The 26182-nt window shown below is 23.9% G+C and overlaps 6 protein-coding genes and 1 pseudogene across 11 annotated transcripts; 3 read left to right on the top strand and 4 right to left on the bottom strand.

The window, feature by feature from the left end:
* Positions 1–30: 30 nt before the first annotated feature.
* Taf1 (TATA-box binding protein associated factor 1) lies at positions 31–8000 on the bottom strand. 2 transcript variants are annotated; one of them, XM_003692966.4, is made up of 18 exons: positions 7357–8000; positions 6812–7224; positions 6476–6721; positions 6221–6355; positions 5959–6140; positions 5446–5844; positions 5129–5369; positions 4697–5055; positions 4353–4615; positions 3886–4247; positions 2597–3817; positions 2228–2470; positions 1710–2148; positions 1486–1628; positions 1269–1406; positions 1040–1175; positions 710–931; positions 31–622 (listed from the first exon to the last, which is right to left on the bottom strand). In XM_003692966.4, the coding sequence occupies exons 1-18, from the start codon at positions 7703–7705 to the stop codon at positions 408–410; spliced, it is 5706 nt and encodes a 1901-aa protein (XP_003693014.1). In that variant the 5' UTR covers positions 7706–8000; the 3' UTR covers positions 31–407. The 2 variants fall into 2 exon arrangements, with proteins under 2 accessions (XP_003693014.1, XP_012341108.1); XM_012485654.3 differs by having other exon boundaries at positions 5959–6131; positions 7357–7998.
* A 1998-nt stretch (positions 8001–9998) lies between these two features.
* Sumo (Small ubiquitin like modifier) lies at positions 9999–11858 on the bottom strand. Its single transcript, XM_086910245.1, has 3 exons — positions 11381–11858; positions 11188–11313; positions 9999–10980 (listed from the first exon to the last, which is right to left on the bottom strand). Exons 1-3 carry the CDS (start codon positions 11396–11398, stop codon positions 10843–10845), a joined length of 282 nt encoding a protein of 93 aa, XP_086766371.1. The 5' UTR covers positions 11399–11858; the 3' UTR covers positions 9999–10842.
* Positions 11859–12296: 438 nt separating this feature from the next.
* Positions 12297–12890, bottom strand: LOC100868452 (histone H2B). Its single transcript, XM_003692972.4, has one exon. It carries the CDS (start codon positions 12783–12785, stop codon positions 12414–12416), a length of 372 nt encoding a protein of 123 aa, XP_003693020.1. The 5' UTR covers positions 12786–12890; the 3' UTR covers positions 12297–12413.
* A 2276-nt stretch (positions 12891–15166) lies between these two features.
* Positions 15167–15571, top strand: LOC105735274 (histone H2A-like; annotated as a pseudogene). Its single transcript, XR_015292619.1, has one exon. The product of XR_015292619.1 is annotated as a histone H2A-like (transcript).
* A 2206-nt stretch (positions 15572–17777) lies between these two features.
* On the top strand, positions 17778–18439 carry LOC105735266 (histone H4). The gene has a single exon (XM_012485692.3). It carries the CDS (start codon positions 17778–17780, stop codon positions 18087–18089), a length of 312 nt encoding a protein of 103 aa, XP_012341146.1. The 3' UTR covers positions 18090–18439.
* A 200-nt stretch (positions 18440–18639) lies between these two features.
* LOC100865261 (glycerate kinase) lies at positions 18640–21063 on the top strand. 2 transcript variants are annotated; one of them, XM_086910241.1, is made up of 2 exons: positions 18640–18739; positions 18830–21063. In XM_086910241.1, the coding sequence occupies exons 1-2, from the start codon at positions 18699–18701 to the stop codon at positions 20943–20945; spliced, it is 2157 nt and encodes a 718-aa protein (XP_086766367.1). In that variant the 5' UTR covers positions 18640–18698; the 3' UTR covers positions 20946–21063. The 2 variants fall into 2 exon arrangements, with proteins under 2 accessions (XP_086766367.1, XP_012341145.1); XM_012485691.2 differs by having other exon boundaries at positions 18644–18739; positions 18827–21063.
* Positions 21064–21472: 409 nt separating this feature from the next.
* Positions 21473–25858, bottom strand: LOC100867963 (small G protein signaling modulator 3 homolog). Of its 3 annotated transcripts, none has more exons than XM_086910238.1 (14): positions 25619–25858; positions 25213–25394; positions 25044–25142; positions 24805–24968; positions 24473–24683; positions 24272–24402; positions 23964–24197; positions 23788–23882; positions 23541–23686; positions 23327–23424; positions 23052–23231; positions 22474–22895; positions 22203–22363; positions 21473–22087 (listed from the first exon to the last, which is right to left on the bottom strand). In XM_086910238.1, exons 1-14 carry the CDS (start codon positions 25685–25687, stop codon positions 21895–21897), a joined length of 2385 nt encoding a protein of 794 aa, XP_086766364.1. In that variant the 5' UTR covers positions 25688–25858; the 3' UTR covers positions 21473–21894. The 3 variants fall into 3 exon arrangements, with proteins under 3 accessions (XP_086766364.1, XP_086766365.1, XP_086766366.1); XM_086910239.1 differs by having other exon boundaries at positions 25075–25116; positions 25619–25806; XM_086910240.1 differs by lacking the exon at positions 25619–25858 and having other exon boundaries at positions 25044–25116; positions 25213–25388.
* Between the last annotated feature and the right edge of the window lie 324 nt (positions 25859–26182).

Raw genomic sequence — 26182 nt, 5'->3', positions numbered from 1 at the left:
AAATTTGGTTAGAAATAGTTTTAAGCAAACTGAATTTGCAAACTTTTACATTCGATTTTATTTTGACTATTTTTCTTTATAAATTTTATACAGTTTATTCTGCATAAAAAATAAGATACGCGTGATACTTATAAAATAATTTTCCACTATATATTTACATGTATGTATATATAATATTCATAGATATGTATTATAGGAATTCAGGCGTTCATTTTCCTTTTTATAAAATCATTCATTTTAAACAACATACACATTTCATTTAATTTCAAATATTGAAATTCAATTATTCCTATAAGAAATAAATATTTTGATTTTCTCTTATTCTTTTCTCATTTTGTAATATAATCCTTTTGATTTAAGAAGTAAACTACAAAATAATTTTATTATTAAAAATAAATGATATTTGTTTAAAACCAAAGATCTCCACCAACATCTTCCTCTGGTTGCGGTAATGGTTGTGATGTTTTTTGTTTTTGTTTCGCGTTATTTTCTGTATCATCATCACTTTCAGATACAGCAAGATCATCCTGTATTTTATTCTCACTTTTTTCATCTCTGGCTGGTAAACCAGCTAGCAAAAAGTCAGAAGGATCGTAGTTTGGATCAACATCCATACTTTCGTCTGTAATTTAAAAAAAAAATGGATTAAAGAAACAATAAAATAATAAAAAAAAATATATAAAATATACTTCGTTTTACAATTACCAACCTTGCTGAAGCAATTGTTGGTCCGTCATATAAAAACCGACATTACCCAATTGAACCATTGCTTCCGCTGCTTGTTGACTATCATCATCCGCCAATACTACTCCGCCTTCTGTACCTTCTCTAACTTCATTCAATTCAAGTGTTTCCATTTCAGCATTCTCAGACTGTTCATCCGTACCAAATGGAACCTCATCAAATTCATCTTCACTAGAGAATTGTAAATCTATAACGAAATATATTAATAATTTTTTTATTTAAATAAAACTAAATATATACATATAAAAATATAATATATAATATATAAAAATATATATGAAAAAATTTTATTTACCTTCTTCAAGAACATCTTTTTTTTTAGAATTTACACTTCTACTACCATCACCTTCCATATCTCCTTCTACATCCACAAAATCAAAATCTTCCATGTTCGTTTTTCCAAATGGATTTTCTGGCGAACTTGTTTGACTCTATAAAAAAACATTTTACGTGTTTTATAAAAATTTTTATAAAAAAAAAAAAAAAAAAAGAAATAAAATTTAATTTATAAATAGATAAAATACCCCTCTAAATTCTGGTTCTACAATAGTATAATTTTCTTCATCTGCTCCAAGCCATGAAGAATCTATGTCTGCTTGTTCCATTGCTCGTTTTTGTACTAATAATATATTGTTTTCTAACTGTGTTAAATGTTCATCATACTAAAATATAATTTAATTATGAGTACAATATTAAAATTTAATCATGATTAAAATATACTTAAACAAACTCAATAATAACCTCATCTAATGTTTCTTTGCAAACTTTCATCAGTAATTCTGCTTTTTGTGTAAATGGAGATTCCTTTCCATTATATACTGTACAATTTTCCAAAATTTGTTCAATATCTCTAAGAAATTCATGACGATTATGATACTTATGTGCTGAAAAAAATAAATGTAATCATGATATTTATAAAAAAAATTCATAATATTTAATATCATTATAAATATAGTTTAAATTACCAGATACTTTTTTAGATATAGTTTCTAAATCCATAGGTCTCTTAATAACATTATAGTAATCTTTCACTAATTTCTTATTAACTGGTTTCAAAAATGGCCAAGCTTCTGTCATAGATTTTAATTTATTATTTACAACATTGTCTAAAATAAAAGTAAGAGCAACTTGATCATTATCATCCAATAAAGGATTAATTGCTTTCTCTAATCTCATCAAACGATCTTCTTTTTCTCCAAGTCTTTCTACACAAGTTTCCAGCATACGTTTGGCTGCCACTGTTAATGAACTTTTTATTCCGTTATATAGAGTTGAATTTTCTACAATTTGATTAACATCAGCCAAAAATTCTTCTCGACTTTGATATTTCTTTAATCTTAAATTTTCACGTATAGTTTGCAAATCCATAGGTCTTTGTATAATTTTATAATAATCAGGAACAGCCTAATAAAGAAATTATGAAAAATATATAGATAAATTATAAAATATATTTATTAAAGCATATTCAATAAAAATAAAATACCTTGGCATTAACAGGAAATAGAAAAGGTTGAACATCAGGTAGGTCTCTCATTTCGTTAAGTATACTTTCTAGCATTGTAGACATAACAACAACAGGATCTGTTCTACGCCTATTGGCAGGTCTCTGTTGTCGTTTAAGATAATCACAATGGTCATCTCCAGTAGCTCTCCTTCGTTTTTTGGAATTTACTGCTTCCTTGGGCACTTTCAAGAGTAACGTACGCCTTTTCATTTCTTCAGCATGCTACAAGAAATATAAAATAAAAATTATAAATTTTACTTTAATAGCTTCTAATTTTTTAACTTTAATGCTTTAATACTTATGCTTTAATAGCTAAATAATTAATTTAAATAATTCAAAATAAATCACCTTAATTAATTTGGATGATAATTTTACTTTAGTTCCATCTACATTAACGAGATCTTGATCATCTGTATTGAGTTGCTTTTCAATCTCTTCCTCCTGTTCCTCTGTCATCGCAACGTTTACTGGTGCTGTAGTTATGCTATTCTGATATAAGGGACAAGCTTTATTCGTACGCATGTGACCTACATTACCGCAAGCACCACATTTTAGTTTAAGATCTGGTTTAAGTTTAGGTTTCTTACGTTTAGAAGGAGATATATCAGGTTTAGGATGTTTAGAAGCAGGAGAAGTAGATTGGAAAGAATTACAGAATGGAAGGATACTATTCGAGGATGTAGTTGTTGGGGTATTGTTACTACTACGATCGAATATATTACTCGATGATGCATTATTTCCTGTCATTGGACCACCAAGCATACGTTCTCGTTCTTGATTCCGTTTAATTCTACGTAATTGCTCCTGAATTCTTCTTTTTTCCCTCTTCATTTCCTCTTTTTGTGCTTCATCCAATGTTGCAAATTGTTTAATAAATGTTTCATCTTTAGAATTTCTAATTTTTATATAAGTATCTATTACCGCTGATTTTCTTACTAATTCTACCCTTGTATATTCTTTGCCTTCTGGATTTCTAAATGTTCGATAAATCTTAAGAACTCTACCCTGTTGTGAATTAAAGTTATTTACAGGACTATCCTCTTCATCATCTTTCTTTTTTTCTTTGGTTTTTTTATCTTGTTCTTGAACTTCTCCCATCAACATTTTTCGTAATTCATGTCGTTGTTGTTCCTCTCGTTCAAGAGATAATTGCGTACTAGTTTTTTTATTGGAAAGCATATTTTCTATATTTTTACCCATCTCTTCTATGTCAGAACTATCTTCCTCAGAACTTTCGCCTTCATCTGTACTTAAAACTTCATTAGAAGATAAAACACGATTTTGTAAATCGAAAATTCTTTGACATTCTTCTTTGTATCTTTCTTGATGCTCAGCAATAGAAAACCGATTTCCTCGAGAAAATTTAGTCATGCCCTCTTCACCAGCTTTAGCCTTTTCTGTAGATAATGTTCTAACAACATCAATTACTTCCCATCGCGATAATTTTTTAATTTCTTCTTCAGGAACGCCGAATTTTCGAAGTAATGCTTTTGCATTGTTTAATGATAATCTTCTTAAATCAGCATCAGTTCCAGTTACAGTTCTCTTTGGTTGAGCTTCTTGTTCTTCCTAATTTATTACAAAAAAAATATTTTAAAATGTACAAAAGAAATTATAATAATAAAACATATACTTACTTTGCTAATTGTAGGTTTATTTGGTACTCGGACATAGGAAAATCCTTCACCACAACCTGTAGGATCAGCTGGTCCTGCCAGTTGCAACAAACATTTACCTTTCATAGCTTGAATATATGCTCGTGTTGTATTCCAAGGTGCAACTTTCACTTCATCATCCATTTTTAATTGCATTTCTTCATCATCGTCATCTTGAGGAGTAAATAGGAACTTTTCACCATATCCAGCATCTTTTAATCTTTGTTCAGCAGCAATCATACTAAAATAAGCGCAACACTGTTCTGGAGAGACCATTGCTCGAATTTCTTCTTCTGTTGGTAATCTAAAGTCAGGTTTTATAACCCACCAATTTGAATCCATGCCTAATAATAGAAAAAATTTTGATATTTATTTAGATATAAAATATGAGGATGATTTAAAAAAATCATTTAATATAATATATATAATATATATAAAATTATAAATACCTGTTCTTTTAAAATCAGCACATAATTTCAAACGTTTTCTAATGCTACTTTCACTATGTGAAGGAAATGCTCTTTTAATATCATCCATTTTAATACGTCGAGGAGTATCTCGAGATTTCCAAAATAATCTATATATAAATACTTGTAAAAAATCTCTCACAAAATTATTAGCTCTCTTTGAGTTAGGACCTGGAACTTCATATAGTGGACATTCTTGACCAGCAACAAATAAAGCATCCACTTCTCTAATATAATATTGTTGTCTACATATTATATACAAAAATTCATTAATAATTCATAATTGCATTTTTCATAATGCAATAAAAAAAATATCATTACAATACCTTGTTCTGATAACTAAAAAATCTGTCTCTGGAATTTTGTGTTCATAGATTGGGGCTCTATACATATTATTTTCAACTGCTTGTATGCTTTGACCAGGTGTAAGAATTCCAAGAAATGGACTTGTATGAGCATAAGCAGTTTCACCATATTTGTATTTTTGTGGTCCTTGATCTTTTCCCGCTTTTCTTTTGTAGTAATTTTTCACTTTAGAACACATTCCTACTTGATTCATTAATGGAGGATGCTCTTCAGAAAATTCAATTAGTACTAATTCACCATCTTTGCCAGTTAAATCTTCAGGAGTTCTCATGAAGAAGACGTCACCTCCGCCAGATGCAATTCTTTCTTGTTCTCTTTGCTAAGATGCAAACGTCATTTAATTTTTGTTTTGAGAAACTATTATAATAAAATATAATATAAATTACACATACTTTGGCTTTTTTTTTTATGTGCTTTATTAATGGCAATACAGAATGCGGACCAGGATGAGCAAGTGGACCATGACTAAACTTTCTTAAGGGTGGTCTATGGAAATTTCGAAGGCGCATTGGACCCATATGAGTTTGAACAAATGGAACACGTAATTCTACTACTGGTGTACTGTGTTGTATTAAATTCCCACCTCCAACTTTTAATCGTAATGTTGTTTCTGATGATCGTGGCATATAATATCTAAATAATATTAATAATAATCAAATGTTTTTTATGGAAATTAAAATTATTTGTTATTATTAAATTATTAACTTACGTATCATTTGAAATATTAAATGGATCTCTATCAGGTGATTTTGGTGGTGGTGGTGGAGTATCTTCTTCTAATACATTAATTACTCCAGCTTTTCCCAATAATAATTTACTTTTCTTAACATGAGGATGAGGTATTTTTACTTTCGGTTGAGGTCCATTATCTTTATGAACCAATGCTGGATCTATATCATCAGGAATACCAAGAACAATATTCTCATCATTGGGATCTAAAGTAAGAATTTTAGGTTTTGGAATTTTTTTCATATTTTCAGGATCCCAAATCACTTCTTCCTCCCAAAGACCATATACCAATTCTTCGTTTTCTACAGGAAAAATTGAATACCAAGTATCGTCGTAATTTTCTTCTCGATTTTGTTGTTGATTCGCTTTATTCATGTTCCTAGTAAGATCAATAATGAAAATAAAAATATATTATATATATTACATATATGTTTATATGTACATTAACATATTAAATTTTTAGTATTAATTAATAGAATGCATTTTTTCTTACATTTTAGTTTTTTGAGATTGCATATGTAATGGAGTTGTAATTTGTGAAGTAGCTAATCGAACATTTGATGTAACTGATACAGGTGCACCTTTGCCTGGTTGACTGAATGCCTGAGCAGTTCTATTTCCGCTGGATGGTACCCATCCAGCCGCATTATTTTTACTATTTAATTTCTGTAATACCTTTCAAAGTATTTGTATTCTTACTTGTTATCATATACAAATTTTTAATTAGAAATATCTTACATCAAAATATCACATACCTTGTGTTTTATATCATCACCATTCCATATAACATCATCTTCCCAATGCAATTGTGATACCATTAAAAATGCATCATCAGAAAATTCTTCATTAGTATCTCTAATATTTTTATCTTTATTACTTAGTTCATCTGTCTATTAAAAATAATTTTTTATAATAGTATTTTTTATATAAATTAATTTTATAAAATCAAATATAATTGTAATTTGATAATTCTTATATTTGGTATATAATAATTTAATATATGCAAATACCTTATCAATAAGTTTAAATCCATAATTAAAACCATCTCCAGTTTCTGGAACTTGAAGCATATCATACCAAAGCTGTGCAGGACCAAATCGCCAATCTGCTACTTTTGGTCCCATATCACCATTTTCGCCAGTTTCACCTGTTTTACCAATTTGTTCTTTATCTTCTATTGGCATTAATAATTTATTTTCATCATCAGAACAACACATATCTGGAGTTTGATCTGTGCCATATTGCATTACCCAACCCTATAATATAAAGATATATAATATAAAAATATAAAAATATAAATATATTATCCTTAAATTGAAAATTTAAAATTTCTTTTTTATACAGACTTTAAATTTTGATTTTTTTTCTTCCTGATCAGAACCAGAATCAGAATCTCTAACATCATGATGACGTTTCTTTTTACGTCTCTTTTTGACACCTCTCCATATTTGTGGAAGACTGCTAGGTTTTCCTGGACCAAATAATCTTGAAAATCTTAGAACTTTATTAGCTCGAAAGTCAGGAAATAATTCAGTAACATCAACATTGGCATATTTTGATGGTAGCATAGAAGCAAGGGGAGTTTCTAATTTACGCTGACGTGCGGCTTCTGCTTCTTCTGCTGTAAGTGTTTCTTTTTCTTCAGGTATTGGAGGAGGTGGCATTAATTGTGTATCAGATTTAATAATGATTTCTTCATCATCTGCATCATAATCAGCATTTTCTTTTTCAGGTTTACCTTCAAATATGTCCTGTTTGCCTATTAATTAAAAAAAAAAAAGAAAAAAAAGAAAAAAAAGTATTTAAAAAATGAATCAATAAATTTTAATATTATATATAAACTTTTTTTTATAAAAAATAATTTTTAATAAATTACATTTATAATACTTACTACTTTCTTCTTTTTCATCCTCTGCTAACTCATTTATATCAGAAAAATCAAGTGCACTAGGTGATTTTTCCACATAATTTATATCTTTTTCATCAGTTGTATCATTTTCTTCTTCAATTTTATCATTTGATTCATTACCCTTTTCTTCAGTAACATCTTCATTTAACATCATTTCGCGAATAAATGAACTTAATCCGAGTCTATTTAATGAAGTTATATGTTGCTTTGCTTCTGGATCAAGAATATCATCTTCCAATTGACCATTGTCATCAATGTTTCCAAATAAAAAACCAGTCATATTGATTCCAGATATTATATCTTTATCATTTTCCTCTTCAGAATCGGCCATTTTTGATAATTAAAACTCAATAAATTAATATGATTTTAAACTTTTACTAAAAAATTATTGATTTTTTAAATGTACAGTAGATGTATGATGTTCACATATAACAATATTGTACAGTTTTTAATTATCATATATCATATATTTATTTATTTACAATTATGTATATATATTTATATACATTTATTATTATTATTACTATTTACAAGTAACTATTAATTACAAGATTAGTAAAATTTAACGTTTTGTTTACGTACACCTTTCCATCAACTAATCGCCATATTCTTTAACAAGTTATTATATAGAAGATTGCAATTATATTAATTTTTGAAGATATTTTAGAAATAAAATCCCTAGAAATTATCACATAATTCATGTATTAGATATTACACTTACTACAGACAAAATGGACAAATTAAACGTGGAATAATTTATTTTATATTTTATATTATATTTTATATCACAAGAATTTTTAAATTTACATACTTATGATGTATAAAAATTGAATCGAATAGATAAGCCTATTAAAATTTTTAATCAATAAATTAAATAAAAAAGATAATAAAATTAATTAAATATCAGAATCATTGTCTCAACACAAAACATAATAATTTGCATAACACGTATAGACAAAAAAAGTAGTAGATAAAAGAGAAGATAAAAACTCAAAATTCAATACATCAATATAGACAAGGATAGAAATAGAATAAGAATTTATCATCAACATCATCTTTTAACAAAAATATTTTTCCAAAGACAAAATAAAGTAGAATGAACATTGAGAATTAATGTCATTTTGAATATCAAAAACATCTTTCTAAAAATATTCAAGAGATGGTGTTAATAAACAATTCCTATTTTATATTTGTCTTTTTTTTTTTAGTATTTGCTTGTTTTTTCTATATTTATATTTCAATTAGATATTTTAGAGATAGTACTGATTCCTAAATAAGATAAAAAAAGTCAATTGAACACATTTTCATTATTTTCTAAAATTACAATGTGTCTTAATTTTTAATATACATAAATATAAATATTATATTCTGAGATTTACAATCTTTAGAATGACAATTTCACAAAACATATATGATTTATGACATAAAGTATTGATAGAAATGAGATTTAAACAAATGAAAACAACAACAAATCTGACAACAAACAGAATAGAAAGAAATTTTAAAGTATTTTATTGAAAAATAATATTATTAAAGATTTCATCGAAGTTATTCTTTTATAATTTATATTGAAATTTAATTTCAATTTTAATCGCTACTAATATTACAACTTATCCATCAATTATCAAACTGATACTTGAACATACAACATTAAAATGATAAAGTTTTAATGTCTACAAAACATAAATTCAATGCAATTAAAAATATATTAAATATTAAGTCTAATTGGATGTTCAATGCATTGTATATACCTATTTTTGATATATATTAATTTTAAAATATAGTATATATGATTAATAGTAATATACTATATTATAGTCATATAATTATATTTAACATTTTTAAATTGTAATTAAATTTTAATATAATTTAGTGTTTATAATCAATTCGGTAATTTTTTTTTATGAATTGTTATTATTTATTTTCATTTATATTTTATACAAATTTTCATTCATCTATTCATTTAACCTTTTTGTTTATATAAGAAATGTTCTTCATTTTTTCTTCACTTCTATTAACTTATACATTTGATAATGTATTTTTAAAATTATATTTTTTTTTAAAAATGATTTCATTTTATATTAACATTTCTATGAATCAAAAAATAAATAAAATAATTTAAATATAAATGTTCTAACCTCAAACTTACTCAAAACATCATTTGATGAATATTTATATATTATTTATATATTATTATTTCTACTTATTATAAGTATATAGTATTTACATATTAAAAAAATATTTAATATTAAATAATTTAAAGAAATCCATGTTTAAATTAATTTTTTTTAAAAAATATTACTTAAATTATGGTTTTCCATTTGTCATAACCATAATGTTATAACTCTCGACTCATAAGAGCGATGTTGCCAAGTTTTAGAATTTATCTAAAATAGATTATAGATAAAATTTCGACAATTCAATTTGTTAAATAAAAAAATAAATACTTTTCATGTTACTAAAAAACGAACTACAAAAAACATAATATTAATAAAACTATAAAAACATCAACATAAATTGTTAATATTTTAAAATCTATAATATATACAAAATTTCAAATATATTTTTTATATAAAACTTATTTTTATAAAAAAAATTTTTTTTAAAAATAAGAAAACTTGTTCTTATAGAAAAGATAAGATACAATTTATTTTTTTGTTCATGTACAAAGTAATATTATTTTCATGGAAAGTAAAAATGTAATATTAATAAGATTTAATCATGGAACACAAACAAAACTTTTATGAACTTCTTAAAAATAGTTACATTATTAAATATTAACATAATTTTTTCTAACAATGCTCTTTGCCATTGTTCTACTTGTACATTATTATAATAAATGAATATACCTAAAAAGATGATATTTATTAAGAAAATTTGAGATTTTACATTATTAATTTTTTTTTTTTATGAAAATCATTTACAAAGAATCTTATATTATGTAAGTAACATGTGTTTGTTGATGTAGATGTTTTTCTACACAGTGCAAAATGCTGAAGAGACAACTAATGTGCCTTCATTTACAATGTTTATCACTAGAAATAACATAGCAGTATATCTGTTGTACAATATTTTTAGCCAAATTATTGAAAATTGAAATAATACATTAGAAGAGAAATAGAATTCATCTAGTTTTTACAAAAACCAGAATAATTAAAAACATCAAATAATAATAAAATATGAATACTTATTAAAAATCTTAAGTTATTACTTTATGATATTAAAGAATATAAAATGTATTTAAAAAGATTTTTTTTAAATAAACTAACATATAGATTGAACTGATCTAAATGTTAAGTTTGATATATATAAAAAGTATAAACAACTTTCCCATATTATATTATGAAATGAAATATTCTATATCAGAAAAAATAGAAAATTATTAATGCCTTCTTTTTAAAGTAAGCACTGGAACAAAAATTTTTTTATCAAGTCCATTTTTAAACTATTAAAGGACAATCTTAAATCTCAACACAATCCTCCTCCTGTTTGTTGTTGATAAACTTCTATTGTATCTCCTTCTTCCATTTCAAGAGTGGTTGGTGTATCCAATTCATTTATAGGCTGTCCATCAAATCTAAACCTTACTGCTGCTATTGCCAAGCCCTATATATATATATATATATATATATATATATATATATATATATACACATATATATAGGATATAATTATAAACATAATAATAATTCCAAAATATATAAATTATACATAGGTAAAAGATAAAATGTATAACATTTTATTATTAAAAAATTTAATTCAAAATTATCTAATAAAATAAAATATTATTATAAATTAATCATATGTACTTACCACACGATCACAGTAAGCATTCATTAATTTCCTTAGTGGTGTGTGCTTTTTAATTTTAAACTGAACCACTGCACTATCTTGTCCTAGCACTTTCAAATTTATGTGCTCTGATTCTGTCTTAGTTTCCTATAACAAAGAATGCTCTTGAATCGTCACTTACCATTACATCAGTTTTGAGGTTATAAAGTATTACCTTCTTTTCGTCAGACATATTTATAGTTTAATACAAATATTATATTGTCACTGATTATTAAGAATATTTTCACGAATTAATTATTAAACCAAATGTCAGGCTATCTAAAATTCTTATAAATAAATGTACAAGTAAATCACTCGCAATAATCCCGCTCCTACCTTTACACTTGTAATCACAACGTTTCCATCTTACACAAATAACGTAGTATTATAGAAAGTTATTGGTATACACGCGTTTTGAAAACCTAACATTCGTGATTAATAAACTAGGGAATTTTGTTATTTGATTGTGGTAGTTTAATTACAATTTAATTTCATCCATATTAGAAAAAAAAACTCAAAAATATAGAATTCTAAAGAAATCCAACAAATCGAAAGAAAAATTATCTTTAGTCTTTATGTAATATTATACAAATAAATTTTAAATGTATTTGTCTTTGATAAATTAATTATAATAGAATTTACCAATTTTATATATTTTTTATTAAAATAAAATATTTGAAAATACAATTTTATTTAAGTATAATTAATAATTATTTATAGTTATATATCTATTATTCTATTACTAAAATAATTTTATTTAATAAATTTTGTTTTAATAAAAAAAAATTAAAATTTTGAAAGTTAATTTTAATTCATTTATATACATATATAACAAACTTTTCATTAATCTTATGTATTTTATATGTTTCTATATTTAATTTTAAATATTTAAAATATATAAAATATACAATTTTATATATATATATATATATATATATATATATATATATATATATATCATGCATATAATAAAATTTAATTATTATATCATTTTATATTATAAATAACTAATAGTAATTAAAATAAATTTGATTAAATTTATATAATTTTGTAAATATGAAAAAATAATAAATATTAAAAAAATAAAAAAATAGGATTTAACAATTAATGTATTGAATTATGTATGTTTAAAAACTTTAAAATGTTCCACGTAATTAAAATTTGTTGGTCCTGAAAAGGACCGTTTTTTTTAAACAACAAAATGTTGCTTATTTTGAGCTGGTATACTTGGTGACTGCTTTGGTACCTTCACTGACTGCATGTTTTGCTAATTCACCAGGTAATAAAAGTCTCACAGCAGTTTGAATTTCGCGAGAAGTAATAGTAGATCGTTTATTGTAATGTGCTAATCTTGATGCTTCTGCTGCAATTCGTTCGAAAACATCATTCACAAAACTGTTCATGATACTCATTGCTTTGCTGGATATACCAGTATCAGGATGCACTTGTTTAAGCACTTTGTAAATGTAAATAGCGTAGCTTTCCTTCCTTCTTCTCTTTTTTTTCTTGTCAGCTTTACTAATATTTTTTTGTGCCTTACCAGCTTTCTTCACAGCTTTTCCACTAACTTTCGGCGGCATGATAAAGTTGAATGTCGTCAAGTTTTCAAAGTTCAGTATATTCGTACCATGTATTGAGCAAACGATACAATGATTGCCATGGATAGCGTGTTCCTTTCATATACCAGAGTATAAGCAACGTTCAACCAATAAGAAATCAAAATGGAATCGTTAACATTTTTATACGATATGATTGGTGCTTGCGTTGATGCTACCGTTATATTCTCATAATACGATTGATTTTTATGCATAACGTATCTAATATATTTCTAAGTTTATTTTTTTATAAATAAAAATTTTTAAGTTATTATATGTTACTTTCTTTTTAATAATAAAAAACATAAAACGAAATTAAAATTACACAGATGACAAAATCTTAAAAATCTTAAAAAATTGCATAAAAGAAATGTTTAGCTTTAATTTATTAATAAATTAATAAATTAATTATAATAAATTAATTACATATATCAATAAATTAAAAATATATTACGTATTTAAATATTTTTATAACTAACTATTAATGAAAAAAAATTATTTTTAGAAGTTTTCTATAATATACATTAAACAATGATTTAATATTAAATTTAGAAAAATTTAATATACTATTTATTTTCAATAATTTTTAATATTGCAATAATATATAATTTATTAATTGATTATTGTGAAATAAAATTTATATTATTCATATAGATACAAATATTTATAATATATATTTAAATATAAAAAATATAATAAATTAAATATTTTAAAATATAACTATATTTACAAAACACATATAAAAATATAAAAAATAAAGATCGTAAAGAAATAATGATTTTTAATTACTTAATCAATATTTAAATATTTTATATTTAAATATTTTAAGGAATTTATATATTATTTTAAAAAATAGTTATTAATGAAGAATTAGATTTAGATAGAATTAGAAAATTTTAAATATATTATTAATATAAAAGATCATTAACTTATAAAAATAATATAAAATAACAGATCATAAAACTATTGTAGATACAAACCAATGAGAATGCTGATCATCAGTCATTGGTCAAAACAAGCTATCACAGATTCTTATATAAAAACGCTAAACATATTCGTTCTACAGCTTTCATCCAAGGGAGTTCTTGTAATGTTGCTGTTCTTGTTGCTAATTTTATTTTGTATGGATTGTTCGGAAAGTAATTTCGTTTTTTCAGCAACAAATGTCACAGTAACAAATTGAATGTTTATTTAGTTAACCTCATTGTAAACCGTGTTGTTATTATATTTTGAGAGTTAGCATTTCATGGTTTATTTATAAGAAAAATTCGTTTCATTCTGTGTAGTTGTGTTTTTCGTGTGTGATAACAAAGATGCAAGATCAAAAGGAGCATTTTCGGCATATTTTACTTTTTTATTACCGAAAAGGTAAGAATGCTGTTCAGGCAAGAAAAAAGTTATGTGAAATCTATGGAGAAAGTGTATTAACAGTACGCCAGTGTCAAAATTGGTTTTCAAAATTTCGTTCCGACAATTTTGACATTAAAGATGCGCCACGTTCTGGAAGACCAGTTGAAGCTGATGAAGACAAAATAAAGGCACTAATTGAAGCAAACCGACGAATAACAACTCGAGAAATTGCTACGAGATTGAATTTGTCAAATTCGACTGTTTATGATCACATGAAACGACTTGGTTTCGTTTCGAAGCTTGATATTTGGGTTCCACACGTTCTTAAAGAAAGAGATTTACTCCGTCGCATTGATATCTGTGATTTGCTACTCAAACGTGAAGAAAATGATCCATTTTTAAAGCGAATCGTAACTGGAGATGAAAAGTGGATCGTTTACGACAATATTAAACGAGAGTTAAATGATCCGGCGCAAAACACTTCGAAAAACAACATTTACCAAAAAAAAGTGATGCTCTCTGTTTGGTGGGATTTCAAGGGAGTTGTTTTTTTTGAACTTCTACCTAACAATTGTACGATTAATTCAGAAGTGTACTGTAATCAATTAGACAAAATAAACGATTCCATCAAACAAAAAAGACCTGAATTAATTAACAGGAAAGGTGTAGTGTTTCATCATGATAATGCTAGACCTCATATGAGTTTAATGACTCGCCAGAAGTTGTTACAGCTTGGATGGGAAGTGCTACCACATCCACCATATTCGCCAGATCTGGCACCATCAGATTACCACCTGTTTCGATCTTTACAAAATTCTTTAGATGACAAAACATTTACTTCAAATGAGGATGTCAAAAACCACTTGGATCAGTTTTTTGCAAACAAAGATAAAAAGTTTTATGAGCGTGGAATTATGCTATTACCTAAAAGATGGCAATATGTATTAGATCACAATGGTCAATATATAATTAAATAAAATACATATATGTTATTAAAAAAGTATATATAATCTAAAATGTCTAGTCGTGGTAAAGGAGGAAAAATAAAAGAAAAAGAAAAATCATTTTGTTTGACTAAAACAGAACTTAAATTTCCAGTCAGTTGTATTCATAGACTTCTAAGAAGAGATAATTGTGCTGAATGTATTGGTTTTGGCGCTCTTGTCTATCTGGCTGCTGAAAATTTCTGAAATTAATAGAAAATATAATTCGAAATAATAAAAAATTTAGAATTATACCATTATGTGCAACTTGTTATTCATAATGATAAAGAATTGAATAAATTATTATCTGGAGTTACTATAAGTGAAGGAGGTGTTTTGCAGAACATTCAAGCAGTGCTTTTGCCAAGAAAAATCAAAAAAGAAACATAAAGTAAACTTATTAAATGGCCCTTTTCAGGGCCACAAATTATTTTAAAACTAAAGGAACTTTTCGGTTTTTACTTTCAATTTACCTTATTTTTCCATTTATATTAGATAGATTATTTAATAATTTTAAATATTTTTGATTGAATTTTAATCTTCTATGATCTTTTTTTTCATACAAATCTATAAAATTGAAAAATTTCAGTTATATTTTTAATCATTTATCTTTGAATATTATATTTATAATTTATAAACATTTATATTTGCATTTTAACAAATAGATCGTTAATATGAAGTTTCAGAAATTAATTTATAAAATATTTTAAAATTATAACAAATAAAAATAAAAATGAATACATTATTATTAATTATATTTTTGTAAATTGAATTGAATACATATTTAGAATGTTTTAGGTTAAAATTATAGTTATTGTAACAGATGTTTCAGATTCCTTGTAAAATAAAATAAATAACTGCACTTCATCTGGTAAACAAAAATCAGAAATCTTAAAGTTCTAACAAAGTAATCTCTAATATCACGTGAAAAATCGTTATAATAATTCAAAAAATTTTATATAATGATAAGATATTAATATACATATATTTAATATAAATACAATTAAATTTTAAAATTTTTATTTTTTTTAATTTTTATATTTTTTTGAATCACATGTTTAAATATTTATAATATATTTATATATAATTAGAAAATATCTTTAAAAAATCAATTCTAATATCGAAATGTAAAAGACATAAAAGATAAAATAAAAAATATTAATTAGAGCTTTTTTCAAATTATAGCAATTTAATATTAGAATGTATATTAAATTTAATGTGTATACATAAGCAAACTATAGCAAACAGCAATATTATTTCATAATTACTTAATCATACTGTTCAGTAAAAATTTTAAAAACGACATATCATTTTAAAAGTATTATTGATTATTTCGAAACTTTCATTTAATATTTTTATACAAAAATATATTTTTCATGATATTTTTTAATTGTATCTAAATCATATCAGATTAAACATATTAATGTAATAATTTTAATATAGAATAATATAGAGGCTATCATATAATTTGTTATCCAAAAAAGCTTATTTAAAACAAATTATTGTATATTCTATGAAATTATATTGGATATTAATTGGATATTAATTGGATATTAATTATATTGGAAATTAAATTATATTGGATATTATATATATAATTGTATAATATTTTTTAAAAATATAGATAAATCGTTATACATATTATATTCAATTTTTTTAATTATTGAAAATCACAGAAACAAATCAAAACAAATCAAAATCTCATAAAATTTCAAATTTGAAAAAAATAAATGTATTTACTTCTTTTCATAAAATAAAAACAAATCCTTTTATTTGAAAATAAAATTTTTTTGAATTGCTTTTATTTAGTATTTTTCACAATTAAATTTTGCTTAAAGATGATAATATTATAGTTTTGAATTAAATTTTTAAAATATCTCTATAAACAAGAAGTTAAATCAAAGAAACTTCGTCATATATAAATTATATTTGAATATATATTATTAATACACATATCTTATAACGTTGAAAGTTAAAAAAATTATTATCTATTACATTATTTATTTTTAATAGAAAAAAATCGAATAGTATTTATAATTTTTTATGCTATTCATGTAAAATTTCAATGTATGCAAATAAAAAGTATTTATATTTCAGAAAAAAAGAATAATTAAACTTTTAATTATAATGCTTTTGAACTCTTAAAAAATTTTTTTTATATTACTTTCTAATATATTATTTTATCAACTAGTGTAAGATCTAATTAATTTTCAAGAAATATAGAAAATTTCAAATATGCATGTGTATGCATGTGTTATATATATATTTCTTTTCTATATTAAATGCGAATGAAATAAATATGAATAATTAATATAAAAATAATGATCTTTCAAATACTAGTTAAAATAAATATATTCTGTAAAATCGTGCTTTTCATGTAAAATCGAAACCGGTTTAATAAAATGGTTATTCCGTACGTAGCAGATGTTCATCTTGACTGTACAACAATTGCTTTTTACCGGTTAGTTATATGGGATTTAATTGCAAGCAACTGGTATGACAAGAAACTGCTGTAATTGGTTGATAACGAAGTGGTGGGAAAATACATGAACGAAGCTCACTATATAAACACGAGTTCTATGTTGTAAAATATACATTTGAGAATCGAAAAACGAAATCTTTCGTACGGAAGTAAAGTTTCATCATGACTGGTCGTGGAAAGGGAGGAAAAGGATTGGGAAAAGGAGGAGCAAAGAGACATAGAAAAGTACTTCGTGATAATATTCAAGGTATCACGAAACCTGCCATTCGACGTTTAGCTAGACGAGGTGGTGTAAAACGAATTTCTGGTTTGATTTATGAAGAAACTCGAGGAGTACTTAAGGTATTTCTTGAAAACGTTATCCGTGATGCTGTTACATATACTGAACATGCAAAAAGGAAAACTGTAACTGCCATGGATGTAGTTTATGCTCTGAAGCGTCAGGGAAGAACACTTTATGGATTTGGTGGTTAAATATTTCCAATACAGTTCCAAACAAAACGGCTCTTTTAAGAGCCACAAAATATAAACGAAGGAGCATCTCTTAAAATTTATTATTTAATATTATTAAATTTAAATTTTCATATATTTCAATATATACATACATTTCAAAATAATTCAATAATCAATAAAGTATTAAATATTGTATTAATTTTAAAGATATATAATAAAATTTGATTTTATAATTTATCAATTTATCTTTTTTTATATATAATATGTGTACATATAATATGATTTAGTATAATTTTGAAGTAAAAATATGTGTAATTTTTAATTTGTAAATTTTTAAATATATATTAATAAAACAGTAATTTTGTATCAAAGTTATATGTAGTATTTATATATTATGCATTTAAATTTAAAATGCTTTTTATATATTTATAATATTTATAATATAATTTATTAAAATTAAATATAATTAAAGATATTAATCTAAAATAAATATTTAACAAATTAAAAGTTTAATATTAAAATATATTCGAAATAGTACATACATAAAATTAAAGTAATTTTTATTGAATATATCTATCTGAATGTTGTTTCGTAATGATGTGTTTATAATTCTTGTAGTATAGTACAGAAATGTACTATAAAAAAATATTACATAAATTCACGCAATATAGGTATATACGTAATAAGTATTTTAATTATTTCTAATAATACAAATATTTTATTGCATACATTCACGATTATTTTTAACTTTGTTTCAGTAGTCCAATTTTTTTTCTATCTAACCTAAACATTATAAAATTCACATGTAGAAAAATGTCATTAAATATAAAATCTTTAGAAAAATCTAAATCTATATTAAAAAATATGTATTTTGCTGGTGTTAATGCAGTTTTACCAAAAACTCTTATAATAAATAAAGTTAAATTTAAAAATGGAATATTATATGTTGGAGATCAAAGTTTTGAACTTAAAAAAAATGTTTATTTAATTGGATTTGGCAAAGCAGTCATGGGTATGGCAATAGTTCTTGAACATATGCTTGGCAATTATTTGAAGGATGGTATTGTTAGTATTCCTTCTGCATCAACAGAAGCAATGTGGGAATCTGAAGATAAATCATATTTTCCTTTATTAGAAAGTGGTGTAGTAAAATATTGTGAAGGTTCTATAAATAATCAACCAGATGAAAGATCTTTAGAAACAACACATCAAATTATAGACTTAGTAGAATCACTTACAGAAAATGATACTTTAATTGTATTAATATCTGGTGGTGGTTCTGCATTACTTTATATGCCAAGACCAGTAATTGATTTTGAAGATAAATTATATGTAAGTAAAATGGTTCAAAATGCTGGAGGTGATATCAAAGAAGTTAATATAGTGAGAAGCAAATTATCTATGGTAAAAGGTGGTGGTTTGGCTCGAATGGCTTATCCAGCTTCAATTATCAGCTTGATATTGTCTGATATTGTAGGCGATCCTATAGAATCGATTGCTAGTGGTCCTACAGTATATAGTCCTAAAAGACCAAAAGAAGTAATAGCTGTATTGAAGAAATATAAAATATTTGAACATTTAGAAGGTGATGTAAAAAAAATTTTAATGTCTACAGAAAAATTTAAAGATAAACAATTATTAACTAGAAAAAAACAGTTCAAACATGTAACTAATATTATCTTAGGAAATAATACAGTGGCAATTGAAGCATCTTCTTTAGAAGCATATAATTATAAATTAACTCCTATAATATTAAGATCTGATGTTGTAGGTGATGTACATGATGTTAGTTTAGCATATGCTCATATAACAAGTTTAATATGTCTTGCATTAGATAAAACATTAGAAAAAGAAGAGTTTTTTGCAAAAGTAAAAGATATTCCTATACTTTCTTTATCTGTTACTAAAGTAGATGAAATTTATAATTTAATTGATAATGTGAGTGAAGAAGGATTAGTATTAATTGGAGGAGGAGAGCCAACTGTAGTTGTTAAAGGAAAAGGAAAAGGTGGTAGAAATCAAGAATTAGCATTATATTTTTCCCTAGATTGGTTGGCAAAAATTAAAGCTTATCCTCGATTTTCGGAATATGAAGTAATAATGTTAAGTGCAGGAACAGATGGTCAAGATGGTCCAACAGATGCAGCAGGTGCATTTGGCTATCCTGCTATTGGACCATTAATCTATGATATATATGCAAAAGTAAAATCTATAGCTTCAAAAATGATGGTTAAAGTAGAGGAAAACAAAGAGGCTATAAGAAAAAAGAAAGAAGAAAAAGAACAATTTGATATAAAGAAATATAAAGAAATATGCAAAACACAAGAATTAAGTGGTTATTTAAGAGCTAAAAAAACAGAGACAACAGAAGAAAAAGTTGATTCTGACAAAAATGAAAATATGGATTATGAGAATATTGTACTTCCATTAATATTTCAAACAATGGAAGTAGAACGTATGTTACCTGAAAATACATTAGAAGATAATAATTCATATAATTTATATTCTCGGTTTAGGAAAGGTTCAGATTTATTTAAAACTGGCTTTACTGGTACTAATGTTATGGATTTACATTTTATTTATGTAAAAAAACGCAATTGTGAATGTAAATTAGATATTGAAGAAGAAATATTTGATAATACTTTAGATGCACATGACTTACATATTGATCCTTCAACTATTGAAGCATATAAAAATTTATATAGAAGAGAATCTTTTGAATGGAAAAAACTTTTAGAAAAACCAGAAATTATGATCAAAAAGGATGAACAACTTAATATAAAAATTATTGATGATAATTTAAGAGATCCATGTTGTCGTAGAGATAGAAAATTTCCGCTTAAAAATCTTTTAAAGGATAAAGATTTTCCATCATAATAAATTTCATAAAATAAAATTTTTTATATCATATCAAAAATTTAAAAAATGTATATTTTTATTAAATATTTATATGCATTAAAATTTAAACATAAATAAATAATATTTATATATACAACTTATTATTGAAAATTTTTAAAATACTGTCAATGAAAAAGATATAGTAAAATCATACAATCAGTTAGATATTAAAATGTACATGTTTTAAGAATTAAATTATATCATCAAATTATATCAATTTATATCATAAAGGATAAAGATTTCACATTTTTTACAATATATATTCAGAATTGTTTCATTTTTTGTTATATAACAAAGTATGAAAATTAAATTTTATGAATAAATAATATGCTATTTTTTGTATAGTATACATATTTTAATATATGTATAGTATACATATATTAAAATTTTATATATTAAATGACTTCAAACTTCAAATATGACTCTAAGTATAGTTATATTCAAATCAACTAATGCTTTAATTTTGTACTTCTATTTTTTTTTTAGTAATAATATAAACATCAATCTTATTTATCATATTGATTTTAATGTAATTCATACAATGATTTCATTTATTTAACGACTTTTTTTTTAAAATAGAATTAACAATATATAACATATGTATATATATAAATATATTTATATACAATTCATTTTTATTTATTAGCAATTAATAAAATTGAAACTTTAATTATTAAAATTTCTTGATATTTACTTTAATTAAATAATAAAATTTAAATAATTTATATAAACAAATAAAAATATAGAAATATTATAGCATCAAATTTCTATAATACATACGCATACATATATTCACATATATCCACACATACAATACATAGTCTAACATACATAATAACAATTGATTTGTACTACACAATTATCTTGTATTATTGTGATATATATGAAAGCTTTAATACAAAAATTGTTAATTTTTTTATATTATGCGCTAAAGATCCCAACTAAATAAATGGTGTTTAACTAACATATCACGAACACCATCTTTTAGAGGTTGAGATTGTTCTTTCTTGGGTGGTAATTCCCAATCAGGATTTAAATTAAATGCAAATTGACTTAATATTCTTAATTCACATTTAATTTGTACCCAGCCAGGACTATTTATAAAACTCCATGGCTGATACCTGTAAAATTAATAACACATAAATTATGTACATAAATAATGTGTAAGTTAATGATATGATATTATAAATTACATGATATTAAATCATTATTATTATTTTTTATAATATTTATTACCATTTTTGCACAATTTCTACGCAAGAGCATAAAACTTCAAGCCATAAATGTAACACTTGTTCGTTTAAACCTAAACAAATGAGGGATCGTAATTTCACATCCATTTGTGCATGTGCATTATCATGTGTTAAATTTACTGATTGAACGCATCGATATAGTAACTGAAATAAAATTATATAATTATTATATAATTACATAAAATTACATAATTATATAATTATGTAAAAATTTAAATTGAATAATTTAAAATAAAAATATAAATATATATTACCTCTTCAGGTGTAAGCACTTTTCCGTCTTCATCTAATCTATATGTTTTACATAATACTAATCTGCTATAAACTGAATTAAAATCTTTTTCTACTTCTCTAGTTGAAGCTTCTTCAATAAAAAGCCATGGATGACATGGACCACCTAAAAATGATGGTCTACGCATTCCATGTTCTAATACTGCTTTTATAGCTGGACACAAGGTTCCTCTTACTAAATCAGTAACAGCTTCGCTAACTGCATCATCTCCAGCACATGTATACTGTTTACTTCTTTCATCTAATAGTTCTACAAATTTTGCAGGAAACCATCCTCTTAATCCATTAAGTTCTCCTACCCAGCAATGTTCATCTTTTTGACTTATAATTGTAATTATATCATTTTTTCGGAATCCTAATTCATCATCATCATGTCTTTCAAAATCTAATATAATCATAATCATGAAATTTATAAAATTAATTTTTCTTTATAATAATATGTACAATTTATGTATATTATGTATATTTATATACATATATAAGATGTAATATATAAGATAAATATATAAAATATAATGTAAATATTTGTTATTAAAAATACCTAATAATGCTTTAGCTCTTCTTTTTCTAGTCCGTGATACATTCACATAATTATCATGATCTTTTGCATGACTTTCCATACTATAATCTGCTACAAGCACAATATTACTTAATTTTGGATCAACATTTATAAAATGTCTTGCAACTTGTAAAACAGCTTCTCTTAGATCAACCAATATTTCTAAAATATTTATATTGTATTTTTATTTTGTTTAAATTTTTTTTTAAACATTCAGATATAATATAAAAAAATATTTTTGTAAAATTAATTAATACCTGTTTGACGAATATTTTTTGATTTTGCATCATCTTCAGTATCATAACTTCCAAATAAAAACGTTTGAAACATTGATTTATTTCTTTTCATTTGACGTCTTTAAGGAAACACAGATCATTATAATAGTTATAAATGAAATATTATATTATTTTGAATATTCTAATTAAATTTCTAATTAAATATGCGTAATTAAATTCTGCAAATTGAATATACCTATTAAGATGTTGTTTTGGTAAATTTGGTACAGCATCAGGATTACCCACTAAACCACCTTGATCTGCCATTAAATAGGCCAAATGTCTACGTCTGTGAGTTTCGATCAAAACGTCTGTTAATGATCCACTTACTTCTAAAGATATCTATGAAAAGATAATTTTCGGTTATAAAAATTTATTTATTTATTACAAATATAAAAAAATTATAGCTCATTTATTAATAATAAATACAAAATCAAACTTACTTTAAATAATAAATCTACATCGTCAATATCTCCAGGTATATCCGAAAGAGCATTAAATATTTGTGCAGAATTTTCTACTTGTTTTAATTCATGTTCTAAAACAATGTTAAATATTTTCCGAAATATATCATATTCATAAATATATTAATTAACAATGATATATATATATATATAACCTTTAATCTTTAGCATTCCAAGGGTAACTTGAAATAAAACTATAGATCCATCAAAAAGAAACATATCCCATATACGAAGCAATATTTTTTTATGTACAACAGATGCAAATAAAGTTAAGAACCAATGTAAAGATATTAAACTTAGTTCTATATCATGTTGAACCAAAACATGGTCTATATCAGGAAGATAATTAGCCACTAATGTTCGAAGTACTCTTTGATCAGCTTGAATACCTATATCAAATATTTTTAAGTTAAAATCAATTCTTATATTAATTTATTAACTGAATATATTATTAGTTTATTACCTAATAATGTTGAAGAATAGTAAGATGCTGGCAATAAATCTTCTACTATTGTAGCCATCATCCAAAAAGCATCCTCCTCTTCTAATAATAATAGTAAAGAAGCTGCTATTGTTCCTGTACCTTGACAATATCTTAAAAAAAAAAATAAATAATATAATCATTGAAGAATATTTTAATGTTATTTTGTAAAAATATAATTACCCAATATCAGGATATAACCAAGCAAGAGCACGCATAATACGTCTTAAACGTGGTATTCCTGTACTATGAAGATGACTAAAACATGCATTGGCTGGCATAATTCGTAATAAATCTTTCTCAATTTGTTTATTAGTTACTAATGCATCATTACTTGATGCTTTAACTATATCTTTATACATTATTTCAGAAGAACATTTTTTTTGAAGTGCTCCTGCAATATAAAATAAAATTAATATTTATTTTATAATGTATACTTAAATATATTATAAGATACATGCTATAAATCTGCAATATTAAAAAAATTGTAATTGAGTGTAAAAATTGTAATATACCTGACATTCTCATCCAAATTTGTGGTCTAAGAGAATGAGGTACACCATGATGAACCATATCTCGCAATTTATCTGTACGTGGTAATCTTGTATCCATATTTTGCCAAGAAAATTCAGTTACTTCTTTATTATGACTGAATTCTAAGAGAGCAACCCATTGTAATCTAAGCATATAAAAATTACATTATTTTTTTTTAATTTCATAATTAATTCATTTTTTAATTTTATTCTCTCTATACCTATGTTGAGGATCTTCAACAAATGGAATACCTAATAATTTTTTTGAACTTTGTTCTGGACCATCTTCTTCTTCTACACGAAATCCAAATTCATCAAATCTAATATATATTATATTAAATTATTATATACTGAAATAATATCTTTTATTAAGAAATTTATAATAAATACCTATACTCAGGTTGTGAATTAGGATCATCAGGTTGATTTAATTTAGCTAAAATATCTTGAGGCCACATAGATGGTGTCAAAGCAGAAAATGGACCTCCTGGTGCAGGAGATAAAATTTCTCCACATAATCCTGTAATTTCTATTTCAAATTCATCTTCAGAAGCAGCAGTTTCTAATTTTTTCTAAAATATAAAAATATTCAATAATTTTATATCAATAATATGCAGTTAACAGATGTATATTTTTTTTATTAATATTATTAAAGTTTAATTATTTTATAAAACTATATGTATTTTTATAAATATCATATTTTAATATTGCATTTTATTTGTGTAAATAAAAATTAATTAAATTAAATTATAATAAAATTAAATTAAAAATACATGAAAATTAAATAAACACTAACATTATAGTCTTCTTTACCAATATAACCTTCATGATCACGAACATTAAATAATGATTTAGCAATATCCATTTTGTTAAATTTTTAAATATTTAATATTAATTATTTTATATATATTCTTTTTTTAATTTTACATTATATTATTTTAGATATTTTTATATTTATCATATCCAAAAATATTACTCTATATACAACGTTAACAGTACTAATACTGTTATATTTATCTCGCCATCTAACGAAACTAATGATAATTAAACCAATACGTAGCAATTAAAATATTTTATAATAGTATATTGAATAAAAAATTTTTCAATATATAAACATTTGTGCATTTTATTTAAATAAAATCAATATAAAAATTAAATATTGATAATTTATAATAATATTTCATTTTATTTTTCAATAATTCTTGGCTATTATTTTTATCATGTATTTAATATTAACAAATATAAAATTTATTGTATATTAAATATTTATTATAATATAGAATTACAAATTAGAATGAAAATAAGCTTATTTTAATGTTTCACATATCATCATATAATATTTTATATAATAAGTTGTAAA

This window comes from Apis florea, unplaced genomic scaffold (assembly GCF_048593485.1).
Source record: "Apis florea isolate Af1SG1 unplaced genomic scaffold, ASM4859348v1 contig_3170_pilon, whole genome shotgun sequence".
Classification (NCBI taxonomy): Eukaryota; Metazoa; Arthropoda; class Insecta; order Hymenoptera; family Apidae; genus Apis; species Apis florea.
The sequence above is the reverse complement of the archived record's forward strand: the minus strand, read 5'-3'. Positions and strand labels throughout refer to the sequence as shown.